The sequence below is a fragment of the Rhinopithecus roxellana genome, chromosome 12, assembly GCF_007565055.1.
Source record: "Rhinopithecus roxellana isolate Shanxi Qingling chromosome 12, ASM756505v1, whole genome shotgun sequence".
NCBI lineage: Eukaryota > Metazoa > Chordata > Mammalia > Primates > Cercopithecidae > Rhinopithecus > Rhinopithecus roxellana.
Window position 1 is genome coordinate 67,239,361 of NC_044560.1, and position 17,881 is coordinate 67,257,241.

At 40.8% G+C, this 17,881-nt stretch overlaps 1 protein-coding gene across 3 annotated transcripts; it reads right to left on the reverse strand.

The window, feature by feature from the left end:
- Window positions 1-2,880: 2,880 nt before the first annotated feature.
- On the reverse strand, window positions 2,881-12,657 carry C12H1orf52 (chromosome 12 C1orf52 homolog). Of its 3 annotated transcripts, none has more exons than XM_030913288.1 (4): window positions 12,326-12,657; window positions 11,492-11,690; window positions 10,325-10,416; window positions 2,881-5,624 (listed from the first exon to the last, which is right to left on the reverse strand). In XM_030913288.1, the coding sequence occupies exons 1-4, from the start codon at window positions 12,599-12,601 to the stop codon at window positions 5,583-5,585; spliced, it is 609 nt and encodes a 202-aa protein (XP_030769148.1). In that variant the 5' UTR covers window positions 12,602-12,657; the 3' UTR covers window positions 2,881-5,582. The 3 variants fall into 3 exon arrangements, with proteins under 3 accessions (XP_030769148.1, XP_010380855.1, XP_010380856.1); XM_010382553.2 differs by lacking the exon at window positions 10,325-10,416 and adding an exon at window positions 8,515-8,602 and having other exon boundaries at window positions 12,326-12,656; XM_010382554.2 differs by lacking the exon at window positions 10,325-10,416 and having other exon boundaries at window positions 12,326-12,650.
- Between the last annotated feature and the right edge of the window lie 5,224 nt (window positions 12,658-17,881).

The following is a 17,881-nucleotide window of genomic DNA, read 5'->3' on the forward strand; positions in this document are numbered from 1 at the left end:
GATTAGTCAGTTTTTGACTTAATCAAACTGAGTTGCGGAGTTTATCCGGATTATATAGACCTGTAAAAATACTTAGAGGTTTCAAATGTCTCTGTTAGAGCTTTGTACCTAACTTGTGTGGCATATTTTATATGTAGATTATGTTCAAACCTGTATTAATCTGTTCATATTTTAAATTTAAAAATATAATTTGCGATGAAAGAAAGCCTCATGCTCAGCCATTATATCCCACTAAGCACTACCAGTTACTCCATCCCTCTCTTCTCTGAAGCTAACACACTGTACATCCATGGGTAAACTGTGTCAGCTCACTGGGCCTATTTTCCATTTCACAATTTGAAAATGATGAAACCTACCTAATTGGATTTTTGGAAACTAAAATATTATGTGACTAAACTTTGTGAATTCAAAAGCACTACACAGTATTAAATTTTAAGATTAGAAAGTTGCAAGTTTACAACTGAGTCCAGATCTTACTGTTTTAATGGTGAAAATGCTTTGCCAATTTTCTCAGTAATTTTTTTTGGACAAAGCAGTTGACTCAGTAATATTTTTCTGATTCTAGTTAGAATGTTTCCCATAAAACTCTATGAAGCTATTTGCACTTCAAATTTTAAAACATGGCCCACATATGCTTAGTTCTTTTCTCAAATTACCCTGTACAAAAAGCCATTCATGCCTGATATAGTTTATTTCTTTTTCTTAGAGACTGGATCTTGCTCTGTCACCCATGCCAGGGTACAGTGGTGCATCATAGCTCACTGCACCCTTTAACTCCTGGGCTCAAGCAATCATCCTGCTTCAGCCTTTCCCAGTAGCTTGGACCACTATTGTGCACCACCATGCCTGGCTAATTTTTTAATTTTTTTGTAGAGATGAATTCTGTATCAGTCCATTTTCATGCTGCTGATAAAGACATACCCAAAACTGGGCAATTTACAAAAGAAAGAGGTTGAATTGGCCATACAGTTCCATGTGGCTGGGGAAGCCTCACAATCATGGCATAAGGCAAGAAGGAGCAAGTCACATCTTATGTGGATGGCAGCAGACAAAAAGAGCTTGTGCAGGGCAACTCCCATTTTTAAAACCATCAGGTCTTGTGAGACCCATTCACTATAATGAGAACAGCACAGGAAAGATCTGCCCTCATAATTCAGTCACCTCCCAATGGGTTCCTCCCATGACACATGGGAATTGTGGGAGTTACAATTCAAGATGAAATTTGGGTGGGGACACAGCCAAACCATATCATTTCACCCCTGGCCCCTCCCAAATCTCATGTCCTTACATTTCAAAACAGTCATGTCTTCCCAACAGTCCCCCAAAGTCTTAACTCACTTCAGCATTAACCCAAAAGTCCACAGTCCCATGTCTTATCTGAGACAAGGCAAGTCCCTTCCGTCTGTGAGCCTATAGAATCAAAAGCAAGTTAGTTACTTCCTAGATACAATGGGGGTACAGGTATTGGGTAAATACAGCCATTCCAAATGGGAGATTTGACCAAAACAAAGGGGCTACAGGCCCCATGCGGGTCTGTAATCCAGCAAGACAGTCAAATCTTAAAGCTCCAAAATGATCTCCTTTGACTCCATGTCTCTCATTTGGGTCACACTAAGGCAAGAGGTGGGTTCCCATGGTCTTGGGCAGCTCTGCCCCGGTGGCCTTGCAGGGTACAGCCTCCCTCCCCACTGCCTTAATAGGTTGGCATTGTCAGTCACTTTTCCAGGCGCATGATGCAAGCTGTCAGTAGATCTACCATTCTGGGGTCTGGAGGATGGTGGCCCTTTTCTTACAGCTCCACTAGGTGGTGCCACAGCAGGGACTCTACGTGGGGGTTTCAACTCCACATTTCCCTTCTGCACTGCTCTAGCAGAGGTTCTCCATGAGGGCCCCATCCCTGCAACAAACTTCTGCCTGGGAATCCAGTTGTTTCCATACATCTTCTGAAATCTAGGCAGAGGTTCCCAAAGCCCAATTCTTGACCTCTGTGTACCTGCAGGCTCAACACCACGTGGAAGCTGCCAAGGCTTGGGGCTTGCACGCTCTGAAGCCATGGCCTGAGTGCTACATTGGCCCCTTTCAGCCATGGCTGGAGTGGCTGGGACACAGGGCACCAAGTCCCTAGGCTGCACACAGCACAGGAATCCTGGGTCCAGCCCACGAAACCACTTTTTCCTCCTAGGCCTCTGGGCCTGTGATGGAAGGGGCTCCTGTGAAGACCTCTAATCTGTCCTGGAGACATTTTCCCCATTGTCTTGGGGATTAACATTTGACTTTTCATTACTTAAGCAAATTTCTGCAGCCAGGTTAAATTTCTTTTCAGAAAATGGGATTTTCTTTTCTATCACATTGTCAGGCTGCAAATTTTCTGAACTTTCATGCTTTGCTTCCCTTATAAAACTGAATGCCTTTAACTGCATGCAAATCACTTCTTCAATGCTTTGCTGCTTAAAAATGTCTTCCACCAAATACCCTAAATTATCTCTCTCAAGTTCAAAGTTCCACAAATGTCTAGGGCAGGGGCAAAATGCCACTAGTCTGTTTGCTAAAACATAACAAGAGTCACCTTTGCTCTAGTTCCCAACAAGTTCCTCATCTCCATCTGAGACCACCTCAGCCTGGATTTCATTGTTGATATCATTATCAGCATTTGGGTCAAAGCCATTCAAGAATTCTCTAGGGAGTTCCAAACTGTCCCACATTTTCCTGTCTTCTGAGCCCTCCAAACGTTCCAACCTCTGCCTGTTACTCAGTTCTAAAGTCACTTCCACATTTTTGGGTGTCTTTTCAGCAGCACCCCACTCTACTGGTACCAATTAACTGTATTAGTCCATTTTCATGCTGCCGATAAAGACATACCAGAGACTGGGCACTTTGCAAAAGAAACAGGTTTAATTGGACTTACAGTTCCATGTGGCTGGGGAAGTCTCACAATCATGGCAGAAGGCAAGGAGGTACAAAACACATCTTATGTGAAGGGCAGCAGGCAAAGAGAGCTTGTGCAGGGTCACTCCCAGCACTGATGGTTTTTAAAACCATCAGATCTCATAAGACTCATTCACTATCATGAGAACAGCACAGGAAAGACCCACTCCCATAATTCAGTCACCACCCATGACACATGGGAATTGTGGAAATTAAAATTCAAGATGAGATTTGGGTGGGGACACAGCCAAACCAGATTAGGATCACAACATGTTGCCCAGGCTTAACTTCCTTAAACAGGAGGAAACAATCAGAAATATCAAGTGACTCGATTCTCTAAAATGAAAGATACTTGGATGGATGATTTTTCTTATGTATATGGATTTTTAAGACTTTTCCCCACTAGGTTTCCACTAGCTCAACCAAACTTTACCTCAGTACCCATAGGGATGCTTGTGCAAACACGCTCCCAGGACATCTCTAAAGGGGAAAATAATCTATTCTCTAATGTGATGATGAATGTAGAGTGATATGAAAGTCCATTTTTCAACCAGGAGATACAAATTGCTGCGTCAGACTTGTTCCAAAATATTTAGCCTCTTCCCTCATAAGTCCTGTCTTTCCCCTCATAAAACGTACTCTGCACGTCTCCCAGGAAAGAGAGGTTTGCTTTCATGCTAACTTAAGAACCTTGCAATATTTTCAGTAACTTCTGAGATATTTCTCCACCAACACATGTATCCAAATTTTAGATTTCTCCAGAGCCTGGGAATCACAACTTCACAAATATAACTTGGTTTGGTTGTTTGGTGTCATGTCATACTAGGGTCTTGCTTTATCACTTGATGCCACTCCCAAGTATATGATACCACAGATTTCCAAATTCATTACGAAGACTACAATCTTAAAAAAACACATTCTTGCTTTAGCAATTACTTCAATTGTGGGATTCATATATTTGCAAACCTGGAGGATGGACAGCTATAGAATTGGTTTTTCTAAACTCAAGATGTACTGGAAGCCATCATACTGCTACGGACCTTCTTCATTCCACAAAGCACCATGGCTGGTGCAATCACTCTTAATGACTTTTATAAATTTTAATCTACTTGATACACATGCCTAAGTAAACAAATCTTGCACAATTGTTCAAATTTTGTCTTCCACAATGGGGAAAAACAATTTAAAAAATACTCAGATTACGTATTTTTCTTTTTTCCTAAATTTTCATTTTTTGTAGAGATGGGGTCTTGTCATGTTGTCCAGGCTGGTCTCAAACTCTTGGCCTCAAGCTATCCTCCCACCTTGCCCTCCCAAAGTGCTGGGATTACAAGCATAAGCCACCGTGCTTTGGCTGTCTTGTTCTTATACACTGAATGTGCAGTGTTCTGTAATTCTTCTCTCTTAAGGGCTTGAGATACATGGAAAGATTGATGCAGTGTGTAACCTTTCTATTGTTCAAAATGCTACAGATAACTGCATTTTGGAACTCAAAAGATTACACCTTCCCAACTACTTCTTGTTCATTTTATTATTACTATACGCAAAGCATTAAAATAGAAGAAGCTGGGTAGAGAAAACATGCAGAAGTAGGGTTACCAAATAAAAGATGTTCAGTGAAATTTGAATTTCAGATAAACCCATTTTTTATGTCCTGAATACTAAACACACTAAAACATTATTTATCTGTAATTCAAATTTAACTGAATGTCCTGTAAACTTACAATTTAATAAAGAAATTAATGAATAACCATAAAGCACAGATGACAAGTACAGTCATACAATCAGGAGAGGAAAAGACCTCTACTAACAGATCTCCAGGTACAACAGAAAGGTACCTGGAAGAGATGATACCTGATGTCATTCTTGAAAGATGACTACATTTTGACTGATGGACAGGTGTTTTAATGTGAGGATTTTGGAGGTCAAGTGTCCCAAGTTAAATTCCAAATGAATCACTCACTAGCTGCGTAACATCAGACAAGCTACTCAAGCACTCTTTATTAAAAAATGAGAATACTAATAATACCTTGCTAGGTTTAAGGATCAGAGAAAACATATGCACAAAGCACCTGGAACACAGGAGGCACTCTTTAAATGGTAATACTTATTACAACTTAAAATGTCACACAACAAATAGGGTACTTGTCACAGACAAACATTCAAATGTTAATGTTATGCAGTAATAGTAATATTGAATAAGTAATTTTATTTCCATGATCTATTTACACTGTACAAAGACTGTTGAAAAGCACCCTACAAGTTCACAGTACATTACAATATATTTACTTTAAAAATATATTCCTTTATAAAAGGTTTATAGAACATTGGCATGTCAACATGTGACGAAACTCTCAAAAGCATGTCACCAATTCTGTGAGAGCAAGAATGCATCCAAGTGTTATCAATTTCACAATCACAAGTCATCAATTGAGTTTTAAATACATATATGTTTTAAATTAAAAAAGAATTCTACAGTGGAAAGTTCTTGAGGCAATAATTATTAGTTCATTAACGTATGCACTTTCACGGAGATGTGGCAATAATAACCCACAATATCAACTTAATCTGTTCAAAGAAACATTTCAACAAGTTTAGCAGTCCAGAAATTCTGGTCATTTGTTTCTACTTTTTCTTCTTTGCTGGTTCTCCTGGCTCTACTTTGCGCTTTTTAGAAGTATGCTCATCTTTTTCATCATCTTTAAATAGAAAAGGAAGAGTTTCGATCAGTAATTTTAAAAAAACCCAACACTGTAAGCATTAAAATTTCACTGGCTTTATACCAAAATTATTACCCTCATCAACTAATGTTTCTCTCAGAGTTTCCCAATAAAAAACAAGAATTAACTTTTAGAGCTCTGATTTTTAAATGCAAATGAAAGTGAGCAATTTTGTTTTTCAATTGCAGCCATACAAAATTCACAAAGTGACTCTTTAGTGCTATATTAAGGTAGCTTAAAATAACTGACTTGACTTCCCCCAAATCAGACTTTTGAAAAAGGCTCCCAAATACTCAGCAAGCTTGTCCAATCTGCCTTATTTGTTGTTGTTGTTGTGCTGTTTTGTTTTAGGCTTTTGGCAGCCTGAAGCCATGGTTTTTAGTTTCTGTCTCTAGTGATAAGCAGAAAAGGATGATGAAGGTGCTTTATTGGCCAAACCAAACACAGAAACTAAGAACTCATGACTGTATTCTCTCCCTTGGACACCACTACATTATAGTATTTACATTGTGTATATTCAAATACAATCAATGCTTTGTAAGAATGGAGCATATTGTTTTCTTTTTACAAAAAATAGGTATCAATCTAACCATGACATTATTTAAGTGGCTATCAGCTGTCCTTCTCCTTTCAATCTGCTTTCTCTCCTCCAAAAACAACTTATTTTTCCCCATCACCTTCTCCACCCACCCCAAATCCTTACTTTGAGGTTAAAAAGCACTCACAAGCAGGTTTCCCCAAATCTCTATTTGGAATTTTATCCCAGTAAGTTCTGATTTCCGCCCCCACCCTCCCCCTCCCCATTCCTAGGACGGCTAGAACATTCTAACGGCAACAGAAAAATATGTATCTTCCTACTTCATATTATCGAGAATTTGGAGAGGGGAGGAAGGTTAGAGAAGAGCCTTACATTAAAACAATGTCCTGCCGGGCGCGGTGGCTCAAGCCTGTAATCCCAGCACTTTGGGAGGCCAAGACGGGCGGATCACGAGGTCAGGAGATCAAGACCATCCTGGCTAACATGGTGAAACCCCGTCTCTACTAAAAAATACAAAAAACTAGCCGGGCGAGGTGGCGGCCGCCTGTAGTCCCAGCTACTCGGAAGGCTGAGGCAGGAGAATGGCGTGAACCCAGGAGGCAGAGCTTGCAGTGAGCTGAGATCCGGCCACTGCACTCCAGCCTGGGGGACAGAGCGAGATTCCTCTCTTTAAAAAAACAAAAAAAAACAAAAAAAAAACCAAAAAAACAAAAAAACAATGTCCTTTACACCTTCCCAAAATGTTATTAGTATTTTAAAATGAATATTTAAAACTAGTATTTAAAAAATTAAAATAGAATAAAAAAATTTTTTTAATCCAATGTTTGAAAATATCCAACTACATGGTTAAAAAAAAATACAGGGTAGCACAGACTAGTTGCTAATTCCATCTCCCTAAACAAATGTGTGGTATTAAGAACTCCATACAGACAGAGTAACATGGAAAAGATGTTATGATTTATAAAATACAAATTTATTTTGAGCACATTACTAATTAATTGTTGCTTTTGACTTTATTTTCTTGATCAACAGATACTCAAAAAGTTCAACAGGTCCTCAAGTGGAGATTTATAAAATATTTTGATATTGAAAGGGGCCTGCATATTAAAAAATGTGGGGAACTACTGACATCAAATCATACATTCCTTGAAGGAAATATACTTAAAATCTTAAGCCTTTAATTCCCTTCTGCTAAGTGTACCATAATCAGAATATCTCATTTATTGACGCAGATAACAATCAGTACCATTCATCTTCACTCTTCTTCAAGCACAGCATGGTGATGTTATTCATATGCTTCACAGAGCACTATGGATTTATGTAGGCAGTGTAATAAAATAATAAAATACAATTCAGATCAACAACTCACCCCAGGAATTTACAAATCAAAGTTTTAATCAGTAGTTTATCATGTTCACACAAAAACACTGGCTCTACAAACCAAATAACATGGTATACCACTAAAACAAGCCAAACCTTTTACTTCTTTTTTTTGAGACGCAGTCTCGCTCTGTTGCCCAGGCTGGAGGGCAGTGGCGCCATCTTGGCTCACTGCAAGCTCCGCCTCCCGGGTTCACGCCATTCTGCCTCAGCCTCCCAAGTAGCTGGGACTACAGGTACCTGCCATCACGCCCAGTTAATTTTTTGTATTTGTAGTAGAGATGGGGTTTCACCGTGTTAGCCAGGATGGTCTCGATCTCCTGACCTCGTGATCCACCTGCCCTGGCCTCCCTAAGTGCTGGATTACAGGCGTGAGCCACCGCGCCCAGCACCTTTTGCTTTTTAACTGGAGTTAATTATCACTAAGCTCGTCTTTTGAGATTTTCAGTAGTGATAATATAAAAATGGAAAGTATTAAGTTTACAATATTCACTATGCATTAACGTACGTTTAGAAGATGATACTGAGATATTTTTGCTTTTAATTTGCCACTTATTAAAAATAAATTAACTGAATAACAAAACCACAAACTACTTAAGTTGAAAAATAAGTGGCTATCAGTGATTTGAGCAGAAGTGCTATGCCATCTAGTGTCATGACAAGGCATTGCTTTATAAACTAGAGTAGGGGAAAAAAATCTGAGCAATGTTCATTTATCAACTTTACTGAGTTTTTTACTCCGTCTCATATAGTATAGATGTACTGGTGAGGAAACAGTTTTTTTTATTATGGAACTCAAATCACTCAAGTTAAGTAAGTTTAACTTATCAATAAACAAACTTTCTAAATTCTAAAAAATGTAAACTAAAAATCGCTGTATTAATTACGCTTTTACAATTAATTATACATGTCAATAAAGCTACAACTAATAACTAAACTTTGCTTACTTACGTTTTACACCACTAAAACCAGAAGTGCTGATAAGCAGCAAGACCCAATGATGAGTTCTGAACCTTTCCCAGCTCTTCCTCTAACATAACTGGAAGACAGAAGTTAACCAGCAATAAAAGGCCAAGGGGCAGAATGGGGAAGCAAAATAAAAAAGTAACTTGATAATCTAAAATTTGGATTAGAGTGTAGAGTTTTTGATATATATTTTATGAATGAAAAAAACAGGCTAAAAAATTATGACATAAATTGATTTTACAGTGGGTTTATGATATAGGAATCTGAAATGGCAAAAATCACTTCTAAAAGTGGGTCTTTTTGTCATTTGATGTTGCCTGTATTTGTTTTTTGACAAAGGACCATCATGTGATCAAAAAGACAGAAATTATCTATGTAAATAGCAGTGTTATTTGTCATATATTTGGAACTCCTTCTAACTTAACTCAAAAGCTAAGCTGGAAGAAAGATAATTCTTGCTTGCTTGCCCTGGTGTATAATCCTGGTTTTTTCCACATAATGACAAAGATGTGAGAGCACCAGTCTATGGAAATCTAGTTTGAGTATCAACCCTAGTATCTTTACTGCCATTCTCCCTACAGAAGAATATCTATATCTCAAACACTGTTGAGAAATAGCTATTCATCAGGAGACCAAATATCAGTTTAATAAGGCATAATTTATATTTAAAGGTCTGGATTTGAATGCCTACTACTCTGCCTCTTCTTTAGCTGTGTGAATGAATTTGGGAAAATTCTCTAATTTGAGATTGTTCTATCATCTGTAAAATAGTAATAATGAGTCATGTAGCACTTCTGTATCAGGTTGCTGGAAGTAATAAATAAGAAAACTGTGAGAAAGTGTGTATTTTAGAACTTGGCATTTTCTAGTTTTGTGACCTTGGACAAATGATGTAAGCTATCATTTCCACATTTCTCTTATTTCACAAGGTGTTGTAATAATTACAGATTACTTAAGCAAATATATTTTTACTAATTATGAAAAAGATTGGCTGGGCACCGTGGCTCACATCTGTAATCCCAGCACTTTGGTAGGCCAAGGCGGGCAGATCATGAGGTCAGGAGATCGAGACCACCCTAACACAGTGAAACCCCGTCTCCACTAAAAATACAAAAAAATTAGCCAGGCGTGGTGGTGGGCGCCTGTAGTCCTAGCAACTTGGGAGGCTGAGGCGGGAGAACGGTGTGAACCCAGAAGGTGGAGCTTGCAGTGAGCCGAGATGAGTGCCACTGCACTCCCGCCTGGGCGACCAAGCGAGACTCCTCTCAAAAAAAAAAAAAAAAAAAAGAAAAGAAAAAGATTGTACAATATGAGGTATTATAAATGTTCACATCATTTAAGGTCTGCAAAAAGATGCCACTTACTGAAGAGGCTCCTTCATTGTTGACTTCTAATACATACTGAAAGTCAGCAAAAGTAATGGAAAAGTTAGGTAGAATCAAAATTAAAGTAAGAACTCCTGCCAGTCAGTTCGCCTTTCTCTTAAAACATCACTCCCTGCATGACTGTAAAAAGGGGCTAAGTAGCCCCTGTATTGTAGGAAGATCAGAAATCTGTTTCACAAAAATGGCATACTCTTTCTTAAAAATAATGGTCCAAAACATTAGTTCGATTCAACAATTATCTACTGATACTTACAATGTACTTGATACAAACATAAACACTTCAAATCTTGCTGTTTGAGGAACTCATCATAAAGCAGACTTTTCAAAAAATCACATACAAGTGATGAGGGCAATCAACAGCATTAGCATAAACAAGGTACAGAGGAGCAAATAATTATTAGAGGTGATACCTGAGATTTCTTCTTTTGAGTTGGATTTTGAAAGATGAATGAGTTTACTAGCCAGAGATAAGACAACACTCCAGAACAAGGTGCAACATATACTGAAAGGCAGGGAACCATAAAATTCAGTTCTGGATTTCAAGATCTTCAAGCGCTAGAAAGGGGCCATTAAAAATGACTGTGGACACGGAGAAAGAGCCTATCAATAGAAGGCCTTGACTCTATCCCATTGAAGGGTTTTAAGCAGGCAAGTTATATAATCAGATATGACTTTTAGAAACAACACTAGCTGCAGTGTGAAGGATGGAACAGATTGGATAAGAGTGTGTAGGCAAAGATTACTGTGATAGTCCAAGTAAGAGATGAAATTATGCTGTTATGAACTAAAGTAAAACCAAGTCATTATCTTCCTATTACTATGTAGTAATGCTCAGTTAAATTCATTTTGTCATACTAATTTTAGCTCTGAAGCACAACTGCTTTAATAGAAAATGAAGCTTTCGGCCGGGCGCGGTGGCTCACGCCTGTAATCCCAATACTTTGGGAGGACGAGGCAGATGGATCACATGAAGTCAGGAATTCAAGACCAGCCTGACCAACATGGTGAAACCCCATCTCTACCCGCTCCCCCCCCCAAAAAAAAGCCAGGCATGGTGGCAGGCGCCTGTAACCCCAGCTGCTTGGAGGCTGAGGCAGAAGAATCGCTTGAACTTGGGAGGTGGAGAGTGCAGTGAGCAGAGATCGCGCCACTGCACTCCAGTCTGGGCAACAAGAGCGAAACAGTGTCGCAATAAAAAAAAAAAAAAAAAAAGAAAAGAAAATTCAGCCTTCAGCACTTTGCAGCTAGTCACAAGAATCCATGAATTGATTTGTGTTCTAATAATAAGGCCTCATAAAACACAGACTACTGGATGAGATACCAGATATTTCACTTTAAAGCCTGAACATTACGATCTTTCATTAATAACACAGCAACTATTAGCTGACCTATCAGAGAGTTCATGTTAAAGCCAAATATATATGATCTTTCTCAAAAGCAGAGCAAGAAGTACCCAAAGACCATCAAATTAGTTTGCCAATTCGCTAGATTTAATTTTCATTCATTAAATATCTCATTATTTTTAAGCCCATCACGGGGGTCAAAATAGATTACCACGGGATTCTGATTTTCCTTACCTGATTCCAAGGTCTCCTCCCCTTCCGGTAGAAGCCTAGCTTTCTTAGCATTCTGCGGGGCATCATCACCATTGTCCTCATATATGTTAGACCATTTTATTGCCATGTCAAGCTCTGGAGGAGGAGGCTTCTTCTCAGTGGTGTAGGTCTCAGGAGGTGGTACATAATTTGACTTCCATATTTTGAATTCCTTTGGAGGCTGTTAAGCAAACACATTAAGAAACACTGTGACGAACCGAGGTTCCTATGATGGACGTGGGCACATGCAACTCCCTGCCGTTCGCTTATCGTTCAGGCTGACTTTTTTTTCTTTAAGGTTGAAAGACACATTTTTCCATCAAAATCACAATACTGTTAAGTGAAAAGCCAAAGGGTTCCCTATATGAATAAAGCTAATAACTTTTAGTTACCAAAGAAGAATCCAGTCTCAGAGATACTACGCCAAGGCTGACCCCTTCAGGAGGCTGCAGCAGACACTGTCTTGGAGGCAGCACCGCAGGCACTTCGGCGTCAAAGGGAAGGGGTCTCAGGGAGAAGCTGCAGCGGGGGGGCGGGGGAGTCACCACCGTTAGTCCTCGCCGCGCGGGGTCGGGGCACCGAGCGCGGAGGTTTGGGTCTCCTCACAAGGGGGCGGGGCTGCGGGTCCGGTCTGACACCCACCAGGCTGGGGGAGGGGGCTAGGTTTCCCAGGGCTTGAGGTGGAAGGGGGTGGTGCGGCATCCCGCGGGGGTGACTGCGTGTGGGGGAACGGACAAGCAGGTCCCCAGCAGAGGGCTCAGGAGGAAGGGGGCGCAGGCCGGGGCCGAGACCGGGAAACGGGGTCGGGGACCTCACCTCCTCAGGCGCCTTGACGACGTGCCTCTCCCAGTCTATCTGCTTGTTGAGCGGATTGTAGAGAAAGGCCGGGCGAGTCACGCTCCTAAACAGCTCGTCGGGTCCCGGGAGCCGCTTCTCCGCCTTGTTCCTACAGCCGCCCGCCGACTTCGCCGGATCCGGGGTTCTGCGACTCGTCTCCTCCGGCTCGATGTTATCCTCCTCGTCCGAGGAGCCTGAGCTGCTGCTCCCGTATGCCGCGAAATAGCTCAGAGGGTCCTTCTCCTCCGCTGCCATGACGGCTGCGAGCGACGACCCCAAAAGCCGGAAACCGGAAGTCACGCCAGAGCCCGCCCCGTGCGTGGCCCCGCCCCAAGTCTTACAAATAAGCCTGCGGTCTGCGCCCCCTGGCGGCTGCGCCACGCTCCTGCTTCCTGGCGGAGGGGCTGAGGCTGGAGGCGGGCGCGGCACGTTGCTAAGCAGGGGTGGGGGCTGCTTTTGCTCATTTCTGAAGAGCTCTGAGAAGAGACGAAGTATGCTCATGAGCCAGGGATCCCAGCCAAACTTCCCGCATTCGATAGCATTTACTAAAGGCATAGAAAAGCTAAGAATTTTGTCTTTTCTCTGTCACTCCACTTTAGCCCTTGCCCAGAGAGGGTAGGATTTTTTCCTGATTCACTGCATCTCGTCTTCCAAATAAAAATTACTCTCAGTGTGATTCCTTAGGTTGTCATGGAAGACCTCTAGGGGTGGTGGACTTCCCCAAGCCAAGCACTAAATCCTTTCCTGCTTGACCTCATTCAAGTGCGCTCTGAACAGCTTTGATAAAACTCCTCTTGGATCATAGCCCACCACTTGGGTCATCAAAACTGTCTGGCTTCTCATTGTCAGCCTCTTCTCCGCCTGCTTTGCTCCATATGGCCCTTAAATGTTGGTGTTTCCCAACATATCGTACTATCTTTCGGTGATGCTTCTAACATTTTAAAGGGCGTTACAAAGTTGCAAGTCAGCCCATCCCTTTCCACCGCATTAACTATGCTATGATTCCCAAATCTGAGTGTTCAACCCCAATCTTTCCACCCAAATTCTAGACCCGACTACCACGTGGATCTTAAATTTTCCATATGGTATCTTTCTAGGGCCTCAAACAACCTAATTACTGGAACCGTAACCTGTCTTTTCATATAATTTTTCTCTGCATTTTTGTTCCTTCTTTTGGTAAATCGTGTAACCATATGCCTAGTATTCAGGGAAACTAGAACTCTTTGACTCCTTCTGGTGAACTAAATAGGAATGATACCCAAATGAAGTTGTTATCAGTGTAAAAATTTAGATTTCACTTAAGGATGCCTGCTTGTTTAGATACTCACACGCACACATAACTTGCTATTCCTCCCTGGAAGTAGGCTCCAGGGCAGAGTTACATAACTATCTTGTTCACTCCCTCTTTCCTGTGGTACAATGTCTATGAGCTCCTTGAGGGGAAAAGCTGAACCTGCTTTGCTCATTTTTAGATTCCTAGTACCCAGCACAGTGCTTGTCACAGAGCAGGTGGTTAATAAATATTTTTTGATTATAATAATTTATGATGGTGTGGGTCTAGATAAGTGTTTCTCAAGTTTTCTCATCCAGGTTCCTATGTTGGCAGAGGAAAATGATGGTCTCAAAGTGCAAAGTTTGGGAGTCCCCCAAACCATCCTCACTCCTGACACCAATTTCAGGTTTTGCAAACTTCAGACTACCCTCAGGTTTGATAATTTACTAGAAGGACTCAGAACTCACTGCAAGTCATTATACTCATGGTTACAGTTTATCACAGCAAAAGAACACAGAGGGGGAAAAAAAAAACCAAACAGCCAAGGGAAGAGGCATATAGTGCAGAGTTCCACATTTAAAGCTTCCAGTTGTCCTCTCCTAGTGGAATTGTGAACAGTATGCACTTCTCCTGGCAGAGACACGTGACGGTATGCATGGAATATGCCATCCAGAGAAACTCACTGGAGCTTTGTTGTCCAGAGTTTTTATTGGGGCTTGGTCATATAGACACAGTTAATTGCCCAAGAGTGACCTGGGTCTCCAGTTCCTCCAGAAGCTCAGCTGATACATTGTGGCCCAAAGTCCCATGGGCATATGTATTTTTTTTTAATACAAGATCTTGAAAATGTATGGAAATTTTGCATGGTTGTGTTTAATAAAGCTTTCTTTTAATAGACAAAAATATTTAGAATTACTTATTACTGAGTAAGACAGGCACTCTGAGTGACTTTTAAAACGGACTCACTGTTGAATGCCTCGGAGACTGAGGTACTCAGTTTGAGCAACATGAGTCCTTGTTATCAAACCATCAGTGGTCTCTGTGAGACTTGGTCCAAAGACCACTTCTTACTTGACCTTTCAACAAGATAGTTGCCTTCTTGAAATGCTTTTCTCTTGCCTTTCACTAGATCATATACTTTAGTTCTCTTCCTATTTCACAGGGCCCTCTTCAGTTTTCTCTGTTGTCTTCTCTGTATCACCTCTAGATGCAGAAGCACCTCAGGCTTAGTTCTGAGCCTTCCTCTTTTTTGTCTACCCTCCATTTCAAGGCAAACTCACCAAGTTCCAAGGTTTTAAATATTAGTTTATGCTAATAACTCCCACAATTATATAACTGGTCCAAAAGTCTTCCTGAACACCAAACTCCTGTATGCAGTTTCCTACTTTGATGTCTCATAAACTCCTCAAACTTAGCATTTTTGTAGCAGATTATCTACAAAGATAGCTGCCAACAATTCCTCTTGTCTCATGTTTCCTAATAATTTGAGTCAGGTTATGAATCTTTGGCAAGAATATTATGAAAGTGGTATTATGGTCTTCTCACTGCCCTCTACCAGAAGGCACATGATTTCAGTTTGTCCTGGCACTGATGACTTTACCTTTGATTTGTTTAAGGTTGTATCTGCCAGGCTTCTCCACTGTAGTTACTTTTTTCCTCCTTTGTAAGTATTTTTGTAGTGAGGTATTTAGAGACTATGTCAACATCACATTCTCCTTCAAATTATTTGTCTATTCATTTTGCTTGAGACAGAGTGTTGCTCCATCACTCAGCTGGAGAGCAGTATCATAATCTCAGCTTACTGCAACCTCTACCTCCCAGGTTCAAATGATTCTTGTGCCTCAGCCTCTTGAGTAGCTGAGATTAAGGCACCTGCCACCATGCCTGGCTAATTTTTGTATTTTCAGTAGAGACAGGGTTTCCCCATGTTGGCCAAGCTGGTCTCGAACTCCTGGGCTCAAGTGATCTGCCCACCTCAGCCTCCTAAAGTGTTGGGATTACATGCGTGAGCCACCATGCCCAGTCTGTTCATTTATTTATATTAGCATTGACTAATGGTTTCTTATCAAATGAGTTATGATCCATTATTATTTATTTTGATGTTGAAATTGTCTCTGATTTGGCCAGTGGGAGCCCCTTCAAGCAGGCTTCTGGATTCTTTGGACATGTCCTCCCCAAGATTCTTTGATCACTTGGTCTGCTTCCTGAAACAAGATGTTTCAGGCTCATCTTATACTTTACCTTGGAATTAGCCATTTCCAAGGAACTTTGATTCCTTTTAATGGAGAATGGTATTTAGAAGCCAAGGTCTGGGTGCTAGGTGAGCTCATTGCTAACAAGGTGTTAATGTTTTCAGCTTCTCTCACTAATTCATTCCTACCTCAGGGCTTCTGACCTCAATGTTACTTCTGCCTGGAACTCTTCCCTCTAGAACTTCCCATGGCTGGCTCCTTTTTATGAGTTAGGTCTCTGCTCAAAGCCTCACCTGCTCTGAGATGCCTTCTACAGTATTATTATCAAGTATCTTCCCAGTTACTTTTTAACTCATGCCTTATTTTGTCTCCATGGTAACTAGAATTATCTTCATTTTCTTTATTTTTGGACTCTCTCCCACAATGAAAACATGTGTTGTGTAAGAACACAGGCTTAAGAGTCAAACAGCCCTAGATTTTAATCCTAAAGAGCTGTGTGATTTTAAATCATTGACTTTATCTTGAGTTTCTCATCTGTAAAAAAAAAAAAAAAAAAAAAAGACAATAAAACCTTCCTTGCAGGTTGTTATTAGGATCAAGATCACACATGTGGAAACACTAAACTCATTTTTGGCATTTAGTAAGGCTGTGGATTCCAAACTTTGTTGCCCGCTGAAAATCACCCGGAAATCTGATGCCTGGCTTCCACAACCAAACACTGTGATTTATTGGGTATGGGGTGTAGCCTGGAGATTGGGATCTTTAAGTGCTCCTCAGTTGATTCTAAAATGGACAACAAAATTTGGAAGCCATTGCAATAAAGAACTATTTCTGGTAATTAAATAGTATGGTAAATTCAGTATGAAGATTTTAGCCGCAGCACTCAAGTTTTTTGCATATTATCTGTCCTTAAATTCAGTTCTCCTTTCAGAAAGCCCTCATAAGATTACATTTAAAAACTGTAGATCAGTTTGCTTCTTGGTTTGCTTTTTCTCCAAAGTCAATAGTAGACATATTATCCAGTGATACAATATAACACTAGAGTGTGAAACTTCCACCTCCTTTTTACATTGCTTAGGTAAAAAGATGGTAGCTGTAAGACTTGACTTCTACCTCATACCATACACAAAAATTACTTTGAAATGGATTATAGCGCTAAATGAGGAACTAAAACAACTTCCAGAAGAAAGCATAAAATATTATCAGGATGTTGAGATGGCAAAAATTTCTTAAACAAGAGACAAAAATCACTAGCCATGAGAAAAAATGTGATAAATTGGATTTAAAATAAAAAACTATTTATGAAAACAAATAAACAAAAAACTGCCATTATCTTGGCCTGCCCCTATTTTACCAGTGTTTGACATTGCACACAATGAGTGATATGCTGACTAAAGACGAATCACCTCTTCAAAAGTGAACTCTCCCTCCCCTGAAAGTAGTGAATTATCTCAATTGATTGTTCAGTCACAGGCAGAACTCCTTGCTCTACTCTTTCTCCCCCTCTCACTAGTGAACTTGGCAAGTTTTTAAAAGTAAACAAACAAAGTGAATTCATCAAGAAAAGACCTGGAAGGATTTTGATGCACATTGATAAGACAAAGAAGCCAGTCCGGCCGGGCGCGGTGGCTCAAGCCTGTAATCCCAGCACTTTGGGAGGCCGAGGCGGGCGGATCACGAGGTCAGGAGATTGAGACCATCCTGGCTAACCCGGTGAAACCCCGTCTCTACTAAAAAATACAAAAAACCAGCCGGGCGAGGTGGCAGGCGCCTGCAGTCCCAGCTACTCGGGAGGCTGAGGCAGGAGAATGGCGTGAACCCAGGAGGCGGAGCTTGCAGTGAGCTGAGATCCGGCCACTGCACCCCAGCCTGGGCGACAGAGCAAGACTCTGTCTCAAAAAAAAAAAAAAAAAAAAAAAGAAGCCAGTCTGAAAAAAGCTACATACTATGATTCCAACTATGATTCCAACTGTATAACATTCTGGGAAAGATGAAACTACAGAGACAATCAAAAGATCAGTGGTTCCAGGGTTGGGAGTGAGATGAGAGGGAGGAAGGTATGAATATGCA

What these genes read in the sequence shown, in the direction of transcription:
- C12H1orf52 (XM_030913288.1), bottom strand. Translation starts at nt 12,601, where the DNA reads ATGGCAGCGGAGGAGAAGGACCCTCTGAGCTATTTCGCGGCATACGGG. An exon ending in TCGTCAAGGCGCCTGAGGAG is followed by an intron (nt 11,691 to 12,325) that starts GTGAGGTCCCCG and finishes TTTGCTTAACAG; the next exon opens with CCTCCAAAGGAATTCAAAAT. An exon ending in CTCAAAAGAAGAAATCTCAG is followed by an intron (nt 5,625 to 10,324) that starts GTATCACCTCTA and finishes TTCTATTTAAAG; the next exon opens with ATGATGAAAAAGATGAGCAT.